We start from the raw sequence: 15,536 nt of genomic DNA on the forward strand, positions 1-15,536 counted from the left end.
TTCAATCAAATATCTACAAACACACAAAAAACGCCACGTTGATGACAACACATCATAATTCAAATAATTTGGATTTGTGTAAATGATTAGTTTATCCAAATAATTGCATCACATGGGCTTACATTTCCCTAAATTCAGTTTCTCAAACGTCAGTTAGTCTGTTTAACATTCTTAAAGAATCTTCCAAGTGACACTAGATATCAAAAACTGAGTTTTGTGTTCTCAAACTGCTTCTAAGAAACATCTAAATGTTTTGAGGGTGAAGATTATGAAGACTACATAGCCCATCATGCAGTGCGCGCAGTATGTGTCATGTGATCCAGAAGCGGAAGAGCACTCATAGCATTGGGCTAAAAACACAGTCGCTGCAGATGCAGTATAGATGAAAAATCATCTTAATCTGTGTTTATAATCGATGAAAGTTTTATGCTCGACGATCAGAACACGACAGCCGATCATTGTTCACAACACGACACGTAATGGATGATAGCAAGGTGAGTTAACGTTATATAACAATCATAAAAAAATCTACCTTTTATTATGCCTTCATCTTTTACCTTTACTAACTGTAAAAAGTGATTTATTATTAAAAGGATATAATAACTTACTTTGTTTGAAAATTGTACTATTCATTGTGTTCTTGTAAGTAACGTTACAGTAGTACGGAAACATGACAGTCATTTAGTACTTATTGTAGTGTTCATAATATTTTAATTGAATTCAAGTTTATTTCAGTAGCAGCTTCACAGTAAACACAAATTAATTCAGACAGTAGACATGAGCGACAAAAGTATTTAATGTGAGCGTCTCTTGTGGTTTTCAGATGGTTGGTGGTAAAGTAAAGAAACCTGGTAAACGCGGGCGTAAACCTGCCAAGATCGACCTGAAGGCCAAACTGGAGAGAAGCAGACAGAGCGCACGTGAGTGTCGTGCCAGGAAGAAACTGCGTTACCAGTATCTGGAGGAACTGGTATCCAGTAAAGAGAGAGCCATCTGTGCCCTGAGAGAGGAGCTGGAGATGGTAAACACCTCTCTGTTCACATGATGATGATGATGATGATGATGTGTTTGATGACGTGTTTTTGATGTGCTGTTGTCTTCAGTATAAGCAGTGGTGTTTGGCCATGGATCAGGGGAAAATACCATCGGAAATTAAAGCTCTTTTAACCGGAGACGACCAGAAGCCACCACAGAGCTCCGGCACTAAAATACCCAAAAACAGCAAATTCAGCTCCACAGGAACCGGCCAGAACAAGATGGCACCGTAATCAACATGCGGTGAGAGGACACGGATCAGTTCTAGAGAATGATAAATGTGTGTAAACAGTATTGAATGTGGACAAAGTGTTTTATGTGTTTGGTTATGTGATGTTAAATAAGCTCATTTTATGAAAGGAGTCAGAAAGGATAATTCACATTTGTCTGACATTAGTTGAATATTTATGTGGCGTGACTTTGTCTTCCTTTATATATTTCATGTGGAATCTTTCTGCTTCCAAATATTTAAGGTTTCAACATTCACAAAGTCAATGGAGACAGGAAGGTTTGTATTCACGAGATAAATTACAGAATATTTTCTATTGATTGGGATGAAAAGTCACACCATAAAACCTTCAGAGATAAGAACACTATGTTGTCTTGATCGGCCTATTGCACTTTAAAAAAATTGAAGAATTCAACGCATAGCACTTGTTTTTGGCTCTTGTATAAATTGGGGTGGTGTGTCGGGACTCGGGAAGAATTAATGTTTGTTGTATTTATTTCATTAACAGAACTTTAAATGCACTTTTCTTTAAAGCTCCTCATTTATTCTGCTCGTACTTCATTATCTTTATATTCATTTTTGCTTTGTGTTTGCTATTTGACAATGAAAACTAATAAAAAAAGCACTTAACTGATTAGAAAAGGATTGAATGATTGTTGTTATCTGCCCAAATGTTTTACTTTCGCTTTCTTTTCATTTCAAGTTTAATAACTGATTGTTTGACTGTGTTTAAGCTAAATCATGTCGAACATGTAGTTTAATTTCACGTTAACAGAATCTGTTTTTCTTTGGCATAGTTTAGAGATAGATATTTTTATATGACATGGATGAAATGTAAACTCGTATTTGTTGAAGATAATGCAGAAATAGTTCTAAACATTGTCCTGTTACCAATGTTGCTTTGCAGTTGTTCTGTGATCTTGTGAATGATATAAACACGTCCCACCTTTATCTGTCGCTCATTTTTTGTTCAAAAAAAATCTAACTTGTGTATAAAATAGAAGCATATAACTCATGACATGAATGATCTGTAATCATGTGGCTTTTTGAAAAGAGATTTTGCTTTTCTAAACTTCTTAATAAAATGTTTGAGACTGAAGAGAAATCGTTGTTCTGTGAGGACGCACAGTTTGTAGAAATCTACAACATTTTTTAATCTAATATTGAATCATGTCATAACAAACGAAAGGTTTTGTCTTTAGTGTGTCTGGATGCCATCAGTAAACTTGAGAAAAAAAAACAGATGTCTGATATTAAGAAAGTTTAATTGTAAAATGACATTGTCTGCATCATAAACATCACAGATAACAATGAGAAACAGCTGATAGGTGACTACAGGCACAAAAACACAAGTGTGTGTCTTACATTAACACGTACCAGACCATTAAAAAACACGAACAAACAGAAAAACACAAAACAAGAGCTTTCAGGATTATGAGGATGTTTGTGTATTCTCCATCATCATCTGTTAGCACCACATGATATTGGATTGTTTCTATTATACTGTGTACATGTACATTATATAACATTAATTATGGAAATGATTTTCATTTTTTAGCAATATCCTGATGAAATGAACATTTCACACGAGCGAGTGTCATTCAGCAATTCATCCTTCAGATGTTTTCTTCTGTTTAGTGTTAAATATTGTTGACTCTTTTTATTCTGTTACTCATCTGTGATAACCCTTTAAGTAAATCCTGTTTCTTGATGACTTCAAGCTCCAGGAACTGACATCACAAAGAGAACAAACAAAAGCATTGATGGTTTTGGGAATTTCTTTAGTCTGACTCGCTCCCGTCAATGAAACTTAATTCTCATCCCATGTCAACAATCTTAAACTCTGTAATAATGACATAAACCCACACAGAACATGAACATGAGCCCGTGTGCGAGATTCTTTATACAAAAGTGTTTGGTGGGTTGGTGCTGATAGGCCAGGCTAATTTCTTCTCCTTTGCTTCTCGGTCAAAAGTGTCATATACCGAGTCTTTGATGAGGGTCTTTTCCGGCACAGGAATATCAACCACCCCGACATAGTTCTTTTTAGCTATTCGCGAGCTTGTCGTAATAGTGTACGCGTTACTACGGTAACACTTCATGGAGGACATGCAGAAAGTTTCCCTCATGCCACGTCTGAAGTTAGCGTTGTACACGGAATAGAGCGTGGGCTTGCAAGCCGTGGAGCTGAAGGAGATCCAGACCACGGCGATGAAGAACAGCGCCCCCTGCCTGCTGGGCCCTGACACGGCTGCGGGATGCCAGAGCTGAGCCACGTAAAACGGCATCCAGCTGAGAAGAAACATCACGTTGAGCATCAGGAACATCTTGATGGTTTTGACTTTAGTTCTGGGGACGATATTCATGGTTCTGCGTACCGTGCGACCGTCCGTGCCGATCCTCCAGATGTATCGGACCACCCTCTGGTAGAAAGACACGATGAGAACAGCCGGCACCAGGAACCCGAAGAGCAGATGAACCACCGCGTACGCCACCCCGTCCCAGGAGTGGGGCAGGAAAAAGTCACAGTGGTCCGGAGACGGCGTAGATCCGTAGATGAACAGGCACGGAGACACGAAAGCGGCGTCGAAGAGCCAAGATGCCAGAATCATCCGTTTGGCCTTCTCTCGCGACACTTTGAAGCTCAAAGGGTACACGATTGTGTAGAAACGGTCGACGCAGATGGACAGAAGCACGTAGACTTGAACACCGGGGCACAAATGCTGCAGGTAACGCACGGCTTTGCACGCGGCAACGGTCAAAGGCCAGTGACCCGCAGACACCTGTAGCAGAATGAAGGGAGCGCACGCCAGACTTAACAACAGGTCTGCGCAAGCCATCGATACCACAAAATAGTTGGTAGTGGATTGTGTTCTGCGACTGCGATGGATCACCAGACAAACCAGAGAATTGCCCAGAACCGATATCACCCAGAAGACGCAGAAGATCAGCCCGAGAAGCGTCACCTCAGCCTGGCTCAGGTCGTATGAGGTCAGAGAGCCGTTGGTCTGCGAGGAAGAGGAGGATGGGCCATCCAGACGGCATAAGATGGCAGCGGGAGGGGTGGACGAATCGTTTCTGTCAGAGTGGTTGATGGTGGGGTAGAAGACGAGGGATGAGTGGAAAGAGGGCTGTACACCCTTTACAGACAGAAGATACACCATCTTCCCTCCTGCGCTCAGATCACAGCTGAAACACAACACAACTTCAGTTGAACAATTACTGAACAACATCTCCTCTACACAACAACACGATTCAGGAGGTTTCATAGATCGTATGACCTCAAAAGAAACCTCTGTGTGTGTGCGATGATCATCTTGAGATGAATAAACTATTACATACATTTATGTTGTATTTGGTTTCTTAATGTTCTTACTGGAAACCCAAATAAAATTTGCTCATATTATTCTGTCATCACTTCTTCTCCTGCCTGCTGTTCTTCCTTATCAGGATAGTTACATCATCATGTCATAGAATGGAATAACACTACGATATTATTTGGGATCAATCCCAACAAGATAATATAATCTATTAGAGCTAATCACTTTTGCCGTTGTCGGCAAGGATCTATAAGATCTATCAACATTTTATCAAACCCATCCTGCATGCCCATCTTTTGTCCGAGACGAGCCCGTACAAACGTGTTTCCATGGTGATAACAATGAATCCTTGTGTAAGGCTGTATCAGGACTCCTGTCACCTCACAACCTGTGTGTGTATGTTTATAAATTCTCATTGAGAATGTGAACAGATGTGTGTCACATGAGTATTGGAGCTTCTGAAGCTCTCAAATATTCTATTACAGCCACAAGAGACACAAACCTCCACAGACATTCATTAACACAACTCTGTGTGTGTGTTTGTCGTGTGCTGATGTCAGTATTGTGTTCACTCTGGGGAAATTTGTGAGTGTGTGTGTTGAATTCATGAACCCTTGACAACATCAGCTGATCTTCTGCTGTCTGTGTGTTTCACTCTGAGATTGAAGAAACACGCACACATTGACAGGCTTTTATACTGTATTATTTATACTGTATTTAACTGATTATTGTAACCACAAACCATCACACAAACCTTAATGCACTTTTACATTTTTAAATAAACATCATTTAGTTTGATTTATAATTCAATTAAATCGACTTTCACCATCAGTGTGGGGACATTTTCATCCTGTAAACATACACAATACATTTAATATGATTCTATTTTTTTATATAAATATCTGATGTAAATGTCAAAAATAATTATTTCTGTAATACAATGTTTAACATTATAACCTAAAATGAACAGTAGATTTATACTCTTTATACTTTAGATTTTAGAGATGGCATGCGCGTTATGTTGTGTTTAATGTCGCGAGGCCTCTGTGTCTGTCTGAAAATAATTATCAATCAAACACTCAAATAATCTGATCATATACACTTTCAATATAATTCCCGTTATGAATCAGACATTAGGGTTAGACAAAAGAAATCAGATCGTTCGTACCTTAGATCTCAGCTGTTCTCCATTCAGTTTCTTCTTTCTCCATCATCCTCATCATCGGCTCATGGACATGATTAATTCACAGTTATCCGATTATCATCCGTCAGAAATCAACCACATCATCCACTCGACACGATCCACATCACATTCATATTCGTCCACATCAGACTCCAGAAATCATATCAGACCCGAGCCGTGACGTCACGCTCCAGTATCTATCCGCCTCGTGAATATTCATGAGCTACACTAACGCTCGCGTGCAGCAACATTCAGCGTCTCTACGTCATTTATTGTCACCCTTTTATGATTCTTTTTGATAAATAAAACACGAATATCAATCAATATAAAGACGGAATAGTCTATGTTGATTTATAATGGACATTTGTCGTTAGGGTTGATGTTTAGGAGACTATTTGACAGCATAAAATTATTTCAATATATTTATAACGTTAAAAATCAGAGCGCCATCTCGTGGAGAGACGCACACGTGCGACCGTTTCTGAGCGCGCTTGTAGTGAGAAGATCATGTTGAGGACGCGCACGAGGTTTTTACATACGCAATACTGGATGCTGTTACCATAGCAACGGAAGTGCTGAGTATGGACTGCTCTTTTGTGTCTGTTGCCATGGGGGGTTGACTTTAACCTACATTCTGTTTAAGTAAACACATCAAACTGTGCCACACAGGAGAGGATTTTCAGGAGATTTTATTTCTCTGCAAATTTTTGTCTTCTCAAATATAATTAATTCAAACACACACACATTTTCCTCTGTTTGTGGTGGATTCTTTGCTGGTGGAGCCCTTTGTGTGAATAAAATCAAAGCATTATGGGTAGAGAAGTCCATGTAAAACAACAAAATGCTGTGAGCACTGCTCTTTAATGCACGTTTACAGATACAATAACCAGATATCTTAACATCGATTTATAATTCAAACCATTGATGGAATAACAGCATTGGTGTTCAGTACGTGAAGCCATCATTCACCAAAACTTCATGAACACAAGAGAAACTCTCTGATGATCATACGTCTGAAGTTATATAACGTAACATAAATGAAAATAAAAGCAAGACAAATGAAAAATATTCATGATGTAATAGAGAAAGTGAGTGTCCCTTGTGTATTTACATTCTATTCATATGTACAGAGAACTAACAGATGTGATGAAAAAGCTACAGTCAGATGAGAGCGGTCACATCCGATCCACATTCCTGATACCTCCATCAACCGTCAGTGTACCGAACCTGAAACACACAATTACACAAACTAGAATCACTCAATAACATCTTACATGCAACTTATTTATCTTGCCATGTATATCCTCATGAATAATCATTTAGTTCAGCAGCACAACTGTTGTTTTTGTGCGTTTTCCAAATGAGCAACTGAAATAAAATCACCTCTCCAGGAACAGATTATTCTCTGCCAACTCTTTCACCACTCCTTCCATCTCCTCTTTAAGTTTCTTCATCCTGTAATCCAGACGTCGGTCATTATCAAATCATGATACATGTACACTAAATCGCACAATCCCGTTATCATGGCTAGTCAATTAATCAAAGAAATTGATAAGAGATTATAATTTTAGGGGAAATTGCTGGTTTTCAACATTAAAACTAGTTGAAACGTTCGTCAGATGGTTTTCATACAAATTTTATGATTAATCTTCCCAGATCTGTTCAGAGCACTTGAGGAGAATACACAAGCCATTTACGAGACGTGTGATGTCATTACTGAACTGACCCGAGCGTCATCTCCACAAGTGTGCTGGGACTAAGATACGCCTGCGGCTTCATTCCACCAGACGTCATGGGTCCCATCTTCTGAGGTAACTGATCCAACTGCTACACAAACGAGGAGTCTGTTAGAATGTGTTTGTCATACAGCCTAAATTAAACACAACACAGAGAATATCCTGTTTACTCACCTTATACACACGCTGCATGAGCAGATTCACTTCCTGTTCCATACCGCTGAACTGAGTCGTCAGAGTTAGAAGATGTTTCCTCACATGATGAACCTTCCTGTAACAACATCCATCACAACACATTTACAATAAGGCATTAAGCAGACGCATTTATCCGAAGCGACTTACAGGAGGCGAGGAAACAGAGGTAACAACACACTGGTAACAGCATCAATGTCATAATAAACATCACACACACGTTTGTTTTGGTATCTTTCTGAGGACCTGTCATTGTTTTTATACTGAGCAAGTTAAAAATAAACAAAATTTTGATTCAATACTTGCTTTGCATTGTGGGAACCGCAGGCTGATAAATACATTCCAGCTGATGTCAGGTTATTATTAATTTGATATTATTTACATTTGGTCACACATACACACAGAGCTGTTTCTGATAACATCATTTAGCAATATTATCATCCAAAAATCTCCATCCCAGTTTCCATGGCAACAGAACAGAAGAGCCACTGAGACTCTCAAATGCCTGTTAAACTGAACGTTTGTGTTTCATCATCTATTGTGTTTAAGTAAAAAACAAAACAATGTTTTTTTCCAACGATCATCATGTTAACCATGGTCAAATGAAAAACACACATCAATCAATCAGATCAGTATCACTGCAAAAAAGAGAAAATTATCTGTTCTCCTCTAGAACCTTTAAAATGAATCTGATCTAGTGAATGTCGGTTTAAGATCTTACTTCATCCATTCTTCACTCTTAGATATGAAAAGCCGATATTTCATGGCACATTCATCTGTGAAGAGCGCTCTGGCTTTAGTGGCGTGAAGAACCAGCTTCTGTCTGTGGAACAGAGAGAGAGATTCAGCTCAGCATAACTTTTCAGAAACATTGCTGCAACGTTTCAGACGGCTACAGGAAAACACAGACTCACTTGTCAAACTTGTGAATCTGTTCTTCATTGTAAGGCAAACCTGCAAAAAAAATAAACATTTTACACACCATTCCAGAATCACAATTTTGATAATGAATCAGTATTTTTGATGAATCAGAAGGATGATAATGAATCGGGTGTTTCAGAATCAGAGGATTGTTAATAATTCAGTGTGTTGATGAATCAAAAGAATGATAATGAATCGGTGTGCTTCAGAGATGTGCATCAGAAGATTGTTAATTATTCAGTGTCTTTTAAAATCAAAAGATTGATAATGAATCAGTGTGTTGATGAATCAGAAGGATTATAATGAATCAGTGTGTTGATGAATCAGAAGGATTATAATGAATCAGTGTGTTGATGAATTTAGAAGATTGATAATGAATCAGTGTGTTGATGAATCAGAAGGATTATAATTAATCAGTGTGTTGATGAATCAGAAGGATGATAATGAATCAGTGTGTTGATGAATTTAGAAGATTGATAATGAATCAGTGTGTTGATGAATCAGAAGGATGATAATGAATCAGTGTTTTGATGAATTTAGAAGATTGATAATGAATCAGTGTGTTGATGAATCAGAAGGATGATAATGAATTAGTGTGTTGATGAATTTAGAAGATTGGTAATGAATCAGTGTGTTGATGAATCAGAAGGATGATAATGAATCAGTGTGTTGATGAATCAGAAGGATGATAATGAATCAGTGTGTTGATGAATTTAGAAGATTGATAATGAATCAGTGTGTTGATGAATCAGAAGGATGATAATGAATCAGTGTGTTGATGAATTTAGAAGATTGATAATGAATCAGTGTGTTGATGAATCAGAAGGATGATAATGAATCAGTGTTTTGATGAATTTAGAAGATTGATAATGAATCAGTGTGTTGATGAATCAGAAGGATGATAATGAATTAGTGTGTTGATGAATTTAGAAGATTGGTAATGAATCAGTGTGTTGATGAATCAGAAGGATGATAATGAATCAGTGTGTTGATGAATTTAGAAGATTGATAATGAATCAGTGTGTTGATGAATCAGAAGATTGATAATGAACAGGTGTGTTGATGAATCAGAATATTGATAATGAATCAGTGTGTTGATGAATCAGAAGGATGATAATGAATCAGTGTGTTGATGAATTTAGAAGATTGATAAAAGAATCAGTGTGTTGATGAATCAGAAGATTGATAATGAACAGGTGTGTTGATGAATCAGAATATTGATAATGAATCAGTGTGTTGATGAATTTAGAAGATTGATAATGAATCAGTGTGTTGATAAATCAGAAGATTGATAATGAATCAGTGTGTTTTAGAATCAGAAGGTTGATAATGAATCAGTATGTTTTAGAATAAGAACTATTATAATGAATCAGAGTGTTCATGAATCAGAAGAATGAGTTTTAGACTCACGTCTCTCTGCTTTGTCTTTCTTGAATTGCTGGTAGATGCTGCTGATGGCATCCAGCAGAACTTTGATCCTCTCCACACTACATGACAAACACAATCAATCTGACTTACACATAACTACATTTTACACACTTGCGTGTCGACAGCAACATGCCGACTCACTTTCTGTCCTCTGGATGAGTTCCAACTTGCTGTGTCCAAGTGTCTGTCAATGTTCCTCCCGACAGAAACATATTGCTGATGTCCTGAACCGTTTGCTCCATTGGACCTAAAGAGCTGGATAGCTGAACATAGATCAGAGCGTCACTGTGATGACTGTCTGCATTAACATCACAATTTCATCATCCATACACGTACATGTGTGATACGCAGCAAACATAACAGAGCTCACAGTTTATCATGGAGAATAAGTGAAGTTCTCACCCTCATCACCTTCTTCCTCATGTCTCTGATTTCATCATATTCTGCTGAGACCACGTTCCCCTGCATCAGCGCCTCACACCTGAAACACACACATCATCATCATCATCATCATCACGTGTGTCTGATCACTGTGTGTGTGTGTGTGTCTCTCACAGCTGCTCTGCTTTTTCCAGCGTTTGACTGCAGTTATTACACATGTGGATCAGTTCACATTTCTTGTGTGTTGTCTCATTGTACTCGTCTCTGATCAGCTCACTGAAACACACATCATCACAGCGTGAGACAGAGCGACTCTTTCGTCACTTCATCTCGTGTCATTCATCAACTCACATCAATCCTCTGACGCCTTTTCTCACCAGCTCCTGATAGAGGAGCAAAGAGACTGATGTCTTCCACAGATATCCCACATCACCTGCAAACGTCTGCGCACAAACACACACGTTACACACACGATGACTGTTTCTACAAGATGTTTTCTCTCTGTAACGTCACATGCAGTAAAGCTTGAACTGAGATCTGTAATGTCTCACCTTTGCATAGCTGGCATCCAAATCCAGATCATACCGGGGCTGAACTTTAGGTGGACAGGCTGCAAACACACATGATCGATGTTATAGTCATCTGCCGCAGAATCCGAACCAGCTGACATCACAAACATTATCGCAAGAGACTGATGCTGTTTGTGTTAATAATGAGGGGTAATACTGACGATCTTCAAACACCAGTCCAACGGTGTTCACCGGGTCTCTGCTCAGGAGCATGATGGGATTGTCTCTGCTGGTTTTGGGGAAGGTCTGTGCTTGCCGGTTTGGGTCGAGAACGAGACGCTGGCCCTCATAGAGGAAATCCTGATGTGATGGAGTTATGTTGGTCCGTCTGAAGAGAAGTTCCTGAAACAGATTTGCTCTGAACAAACAAATAACAACATACAAACAAATCAAAGACAGAACAGGAAATGATATTTTAAAATGGAGGCTGCTGTTGCGTGTGGACTTACGTGTTGTACGTGTGGATGTAGATGTGGTGAAGAGTGGCTTGCTGCAGACTGAACGCATAAATCACCACACGGTGTAAAATGTCACTGGTTTCAGCAAAGAACTGATCAAAACCCCAACACTTCTCCTGATCGGCTTCGAGAATGTTTGCCAGCACAGGCGTGAGGAGACTCTGAAGACCTCTGACACAGAGAGAGAGAGAGAGAGAGAGAGAGAGAGAGAGTGAGAGAGAGAATGTAATAAGTGACGGCAGTGAGTGAGCATGTGAATGTTTTTCTCTCGACTCACTTTGACAGACTACAGGACACAGGCATCTCTGTGCTCCACTCGATCTTTCCGTTCTCAAACTTCTGATGTCCTGAGATGGCACCTGAAGGTTTCTCTGTGATGATCTTATACCTGCGGATGACACAAACATACTTGTAATAATCACACGTGACACACACACACACAGAGGTGACGTGAGCCCTCAGTCTTACATGACTTCTTTATTTCTGCGAGGTCCTTCAAACGGTCTGAACGGCAGACTGCCTGTGGCGGCGTGGAAGAACGTCACACCGATGCTCCACAAATCCACCGTAGCTCCATATTTCTTCTGATGATCTTTTCTCAACACGGCTCGCTCATACATGTCTGGATGCTGTACAGCACACACACACGGATAAAAACACTCATATCAAAAGTTCTCCTCAAAATCATACAAAGACTGCCGCGTTTTTGACAACACCACTGATTACCCATAATCCTCATCTCACCAGATATTCCTCAGTGCCGTAGAGCGACACGAACTGCTCGTCGTCATCAAGCTCACGCGCGGCTCCGAAGTCAGTCAGTTTATAGACCGAGCGTCCGTCCTCTCCAATCATACGCATGATGTTTCCCGGCTTGATGTCGCGATGGACGATTCCGTACTCACGGAGATGATTCATTCCTGCCACTGAGACACAAGTCCGTGTTAATAACACACACCTGACACACACGTGACTGAAACCACAGACTGATGTTTTACCAACGTCCTGCAGAACGATGAGGAACTCGTCCTCTGGGAGGCCGTAAGCGTTTGTGGGCTCCTCCAGCACGGTGTATAAACTACCACAGGGACAATACTCCATCACCAACACCTTATGACGAGTGTTTGACTGACACATGACAAAGAAATTCATTACATTACACATTACTGTGATTGTGTGAATCAGAACAACACACACTGAACATTAGTTATACATATATATATATATAGATCTGAAGACTCACCTCCTCCTCCACAGCGAAGAGCTTCACAATGTTTTTGTGGTTTAACTTCTTTAAAACCTCAAACTCCCTCATCTGGACGTCCAGCGGACGCAGAAAACTCAGATTGTTGAAAACTTTGACAGCAAAAAGGTCACCCGTTTTCTACACACAGAGAGAGATTTTATCATGATGTTAGTAGTGAAACATGATACATTCACATCTCTCTGTGTATGTAAGGCATGATTTCAGATGACAAACACTGTGACGCATCAAATCTTTATTCTTGAGTATAACACACAGTTACCTTGTGTCTACCGCGGTACACATTTGCCGTGGCTCCCTGACCCAGCAGGTCTGACATCAGCCACAGGTAGTTTGAAGTACTCTGCATGACGTCTGTAGATTCACCTGAAGCACGTGACCATACGAATAATAACTTATTCCTCAGCATCGCATTTAATCAGCAAATACAACATAAAAATTTAAATCAGTAAGCAAGAATCATGTTATTTCACGGTATATCAGATATACTAATATGTTATCATTCAGAAGTCTTTATTGTGCAATTTCATAAACAAACTGAATCTACGGCCACGTTGAACATTTATAGCTTTCAGTTTCCCGTACAACACTCACATTTATCCCTGACGTCATAGATTATTATTCGATCATCAACACTTTGATAATGACATACGTTTCCCGTTTTAAGTGTATAATAATGCAACAACATTATATATATTTGAATAAGATGAACATAAAAATGAATGTTTTGAAATTAGGGTGACGTGACAGATCTGCGGGAATTTCCCATGAGCGCGTGAATTTTGCGACATTTTAGCAGGAAACCAAAATAAATTCATCCAAAAGCAATAAAACCAGATCCGAGAGTGAATCGTGTGGATTTAGTGTCCGGACATGCGATTGTGACATCTGAACATAGATCAGGTGAAACTGAAAGTACGTTGAGTACGAGTTTATAACACAATAACGCGTTTTATAATCCAGCAGAATGAGATTTTAATGACGAAATGACATTATTATTATTACCGATTTAACATGAGTCGTTTAAAATAAGTAATAACAAAACACTGGAATTGAAGCGCTGTATCGGCCCTTCTGACGTCGGTTTAACGTGTCTTAAGTAAATACAGCAGTAATACACAATCGGTATAAACAACACGAGCCCGCCGTTACTCAGGATGTTATGATTCATATCTAATCGATGTTTTTAATGTCAGTGTGTTTTATTTTCTTACCCCGAGAGCTCGAAACAGATTCGCTTCCGCTTTCCGTGTTTTCATCACATGAACCACACACGCTGTTCAATAGAACCCCAGCATACTCCTCCTGTCTGTAGTATGCATGTACTGTCGATTTCTGGTGTATACTGTGCAGTATGCAGTACTCATCTCCAAACGTTTATTGTTGCATACTGATTAACATGCTATTTAAATGCAACAGCAGTGTGCAGTATGGTAGTATGGTATGGTGACAGCGTTCACACACAACCGTAAAGATCGTAATAAATGAGACCAATAAAACTACCTGCACATGCGTGAGTGAATTGGTATTTATTTTTGATTGTAATACTTTGTTCTTTTACATAAATGAGCGATGAGGGGAATTTAACAATAATACATTTTAAAAGAGAAACTCATTGTTATTCCTTATGTTTTCTCTTTTTGAGAAGATTTTCAAAATGTACAAATAACACCGCGTATAATCTCTGTGCTGAACATTTAAAGATACAGTGAACCCTTAATTGAAATTGTTAATGATTGTTTTTATATTATAAAACATTTTATCTAACGTTATGCCTTAATTATGTTGTAGTTGGAAAATTATTTTTATAAGCAAACAATATATATTAAAGTGTTTTCATTCGGTTATTATAACACAGTCTTACGCATTTTCAATGTTGTCCCACACAAAAAGATCACCTGTCCCACATTTGGTTTGTTGGGTGGTGGTCACCCTAGTGCGGTATCGCACTGCTGTGGTACCGGCATGTACTGATAGAGGGCGCTACTGAAACCCAGACGGAGAGAGAAATCGGTGAAACAAACATGTGAAAAACTATATAAATCTGCTAATATAAACATGTAATACAGATATAACCTGCTAATAAGATATTGTCAATATAATGCGAGTGCTGTAAACGTACCATGTGTGGTTGCATGTCTTCATTAATTTGTGTTACGTTTATCTACAGTTATTCATCAAGTAACGTTGTCAGCAGAGTGGCGCAGCGGAAGCGTGCTGGGCCCATAACCCAGAGGTCGATGGATCGAAACCATCCTCTGCTAACTTTTTTTGTTTATGTGACAAATTCATTTGAAAGTCATTATACCCACACAGACTCAACCTGGCGCCATTTCTTCCACCCAGCTAATTATAAACATGGCATTAGAGCTCATGTGGCAAAGGGACAAAGAGACAGAAGAACATACCTTAAATTAATTTAACATCAATATTTTTTTTCATTTGCGGGAATAACTGATTGTTATATGTTTACCAGGAATTTAAGCAAAGAGTATTTTGTATACGTTGATTTAAAGAGCAATGTAGTTTAATTTAAATGTAATGAGGTTAAAGGAGGAGTGGTTACACCCAATGTCAAATAAATCTTTTGTTCTGCTCTGTTTGAACTAACCAAATAATACATAACTTTCGGCAGGAGCAGGCTGTGGGTTTCGAATGGAAATAACCAGATGAAAATGGTTTCATATTACCAGCTGCTGTAGTGAAAGACAAACACATGCCTCCAATCTCAAGTGTGTGTGTTTCAACATTCATAGTGACTGATGGTTGATTTACTTTAAAAATAACTGTAATCTGGCCGTACGTTTGCAATGACGATTG

General features: G+C 39.0%; 3 protein-coding genes and 1 non-coding gene across 7 annotated transcripts; 2 read left to right on the forward strand and 2 right to left on the reverse strand.

Moving 5' to 3' along the window:
• The first annotated feature begins 308 nt into the window (after positions 1-308).
• On the forward strand, positions 309-2,215 carry crebl2 (cAMP responsive element binding protein-like 2). Of its 2 annotated transcripts, XM_056747882.1 has the most exons (4): positions 309-494; positions 824-1,021; positions 1,104-1,278; positions 1,509-2,215. In XM_056747882.1, the coding sequence occupies exons 1-3, from the start codon at positions 480-482 to the stop codon at positions 1,266-1,268; spliced, it is 378 nt and encodes a 125-aa protein (XP_056603860.1). In that variant the 5' UTR covers positions 309-479; the 3' UTR covers positions 1,269-1,278; positions 1,509-2,215. The 2 variants fall into 2 exon arrangements, with proteins under 2 accessions (XP_056603860.1, XP_056603859.1); XM_056747881.1 differs by having other exon boundaries at positions 310-494; positions 1,104-2,215.
• Positions 2,216-2,556: 341 nt separating this feature from the next.
• gpr19 (G protein-coupled receptor 19) lies at positions 2,557-6,103 on the reverse strand. 2 transcript variants are annotated; one of them, XM_056748748.1, is made up of 3 exons: positions 5,753-6,103; positions 4,168-4,453; positions 2,557-4,047 (listed from the first exon to the last, which is right to left on the reverse strand). In XM_056748748.1, the coding sequence occupies exons 2-3, from the start codon at positions 4,426-4,428 to the stop codon at positions 3,166-3,168; spliced, it is 1,143 nt and encodes a 380-aa protein (XP_056604726.1). In that variant the 5' UTR covers positions 4,429-4,453; positions 5,753-6,103; the 3' UTR covers positions 2,557-3,165. The 2 variants fall into 2 exon arrangements, with proteins under 2 accessions (XP_056604726.1, XP_056604725.1); XM_056748747.1 differs by having other exon boundaries at positions 2,557-4,453; positions 5,753-6,101.
• A 337-nt stretch (positions 6,104-6,440) lies between these two features.
• On the reverse strand, positions 6,441-14,131 carry tbk1 (TANK-binding kinase 1). 2 transcript variants are annotated; one of them, XM_056748916.1, is made up of 21 exons: positions 13,931-14,131; positions 12,979-13,082; positions 12,696-12,836; positions 12,451-12,580; positions 12,197-12,378; positions 11,921-12,081; positions 11,730-11,840; positions 11,444-11,623; positions 11,156-11,352; positions 10,977-11,035; positions 10,777-10,868; positions 10,600-10,701; positions 10,447-10,525; positions 10,186-10,307; positions 10,027-10,103; positions 8,610-8,649; positions 8,417-8,518; positions 7,678-7,774; positions 7,494-7,591; positions 7,151-7,222; positions 6,441-6,994 (listed from the first exon to the last, which is right to left on the reverse strand). In XM_056748916.1, exons 2-21 carry the CDS (start codon positions 13,063-13,065, stop codon positions 6,943-6,945), a joined length of 2,181 nt encoding a protein of 726 aa, XP_056604894.1. In that variant the 5' UTR covers positions 13,066-13,082; positions 13,931-14,131; the 3' UTR covers positions 6,441-6,942. The 2 variants fall into 2 exon arrangements, with proteins under 2 accessions (XP_056604894.1, XP_056604893.1); XM_056748915.1 differs by having other exon boundaries at positions 7,494-7,594; positions 13,931-14,130.
• Positions 14,132-14,908: 777 nt separating this feature from the next.
• On the forward strand, positions 14,909-14,980 carry trnam-cau (transfer RNA methionine (anticodon CAU)). The gene has a single exon. It is a non-coding gene; the product is annotated as a tRNA-Met (tRNA).
• The last annotated feature ends 556 nt before the right edge of the window (positions 14,981-15,536 follow it).

This window comes from Triplophysa dalaica, chromosome 5 (assembly GCF_015846415.1).
Source record: "Triplophysa dalaica isolate WHDGS20190420 chromosome 5, ASM1584641v1, whole genome shotgun sequence".
NCBI lineage: Eukaryota > Metazoa > Chordata > Actinopteri > Cypriniformes > Nemacheilidae > Triplophysa > Triplophysa dalaica.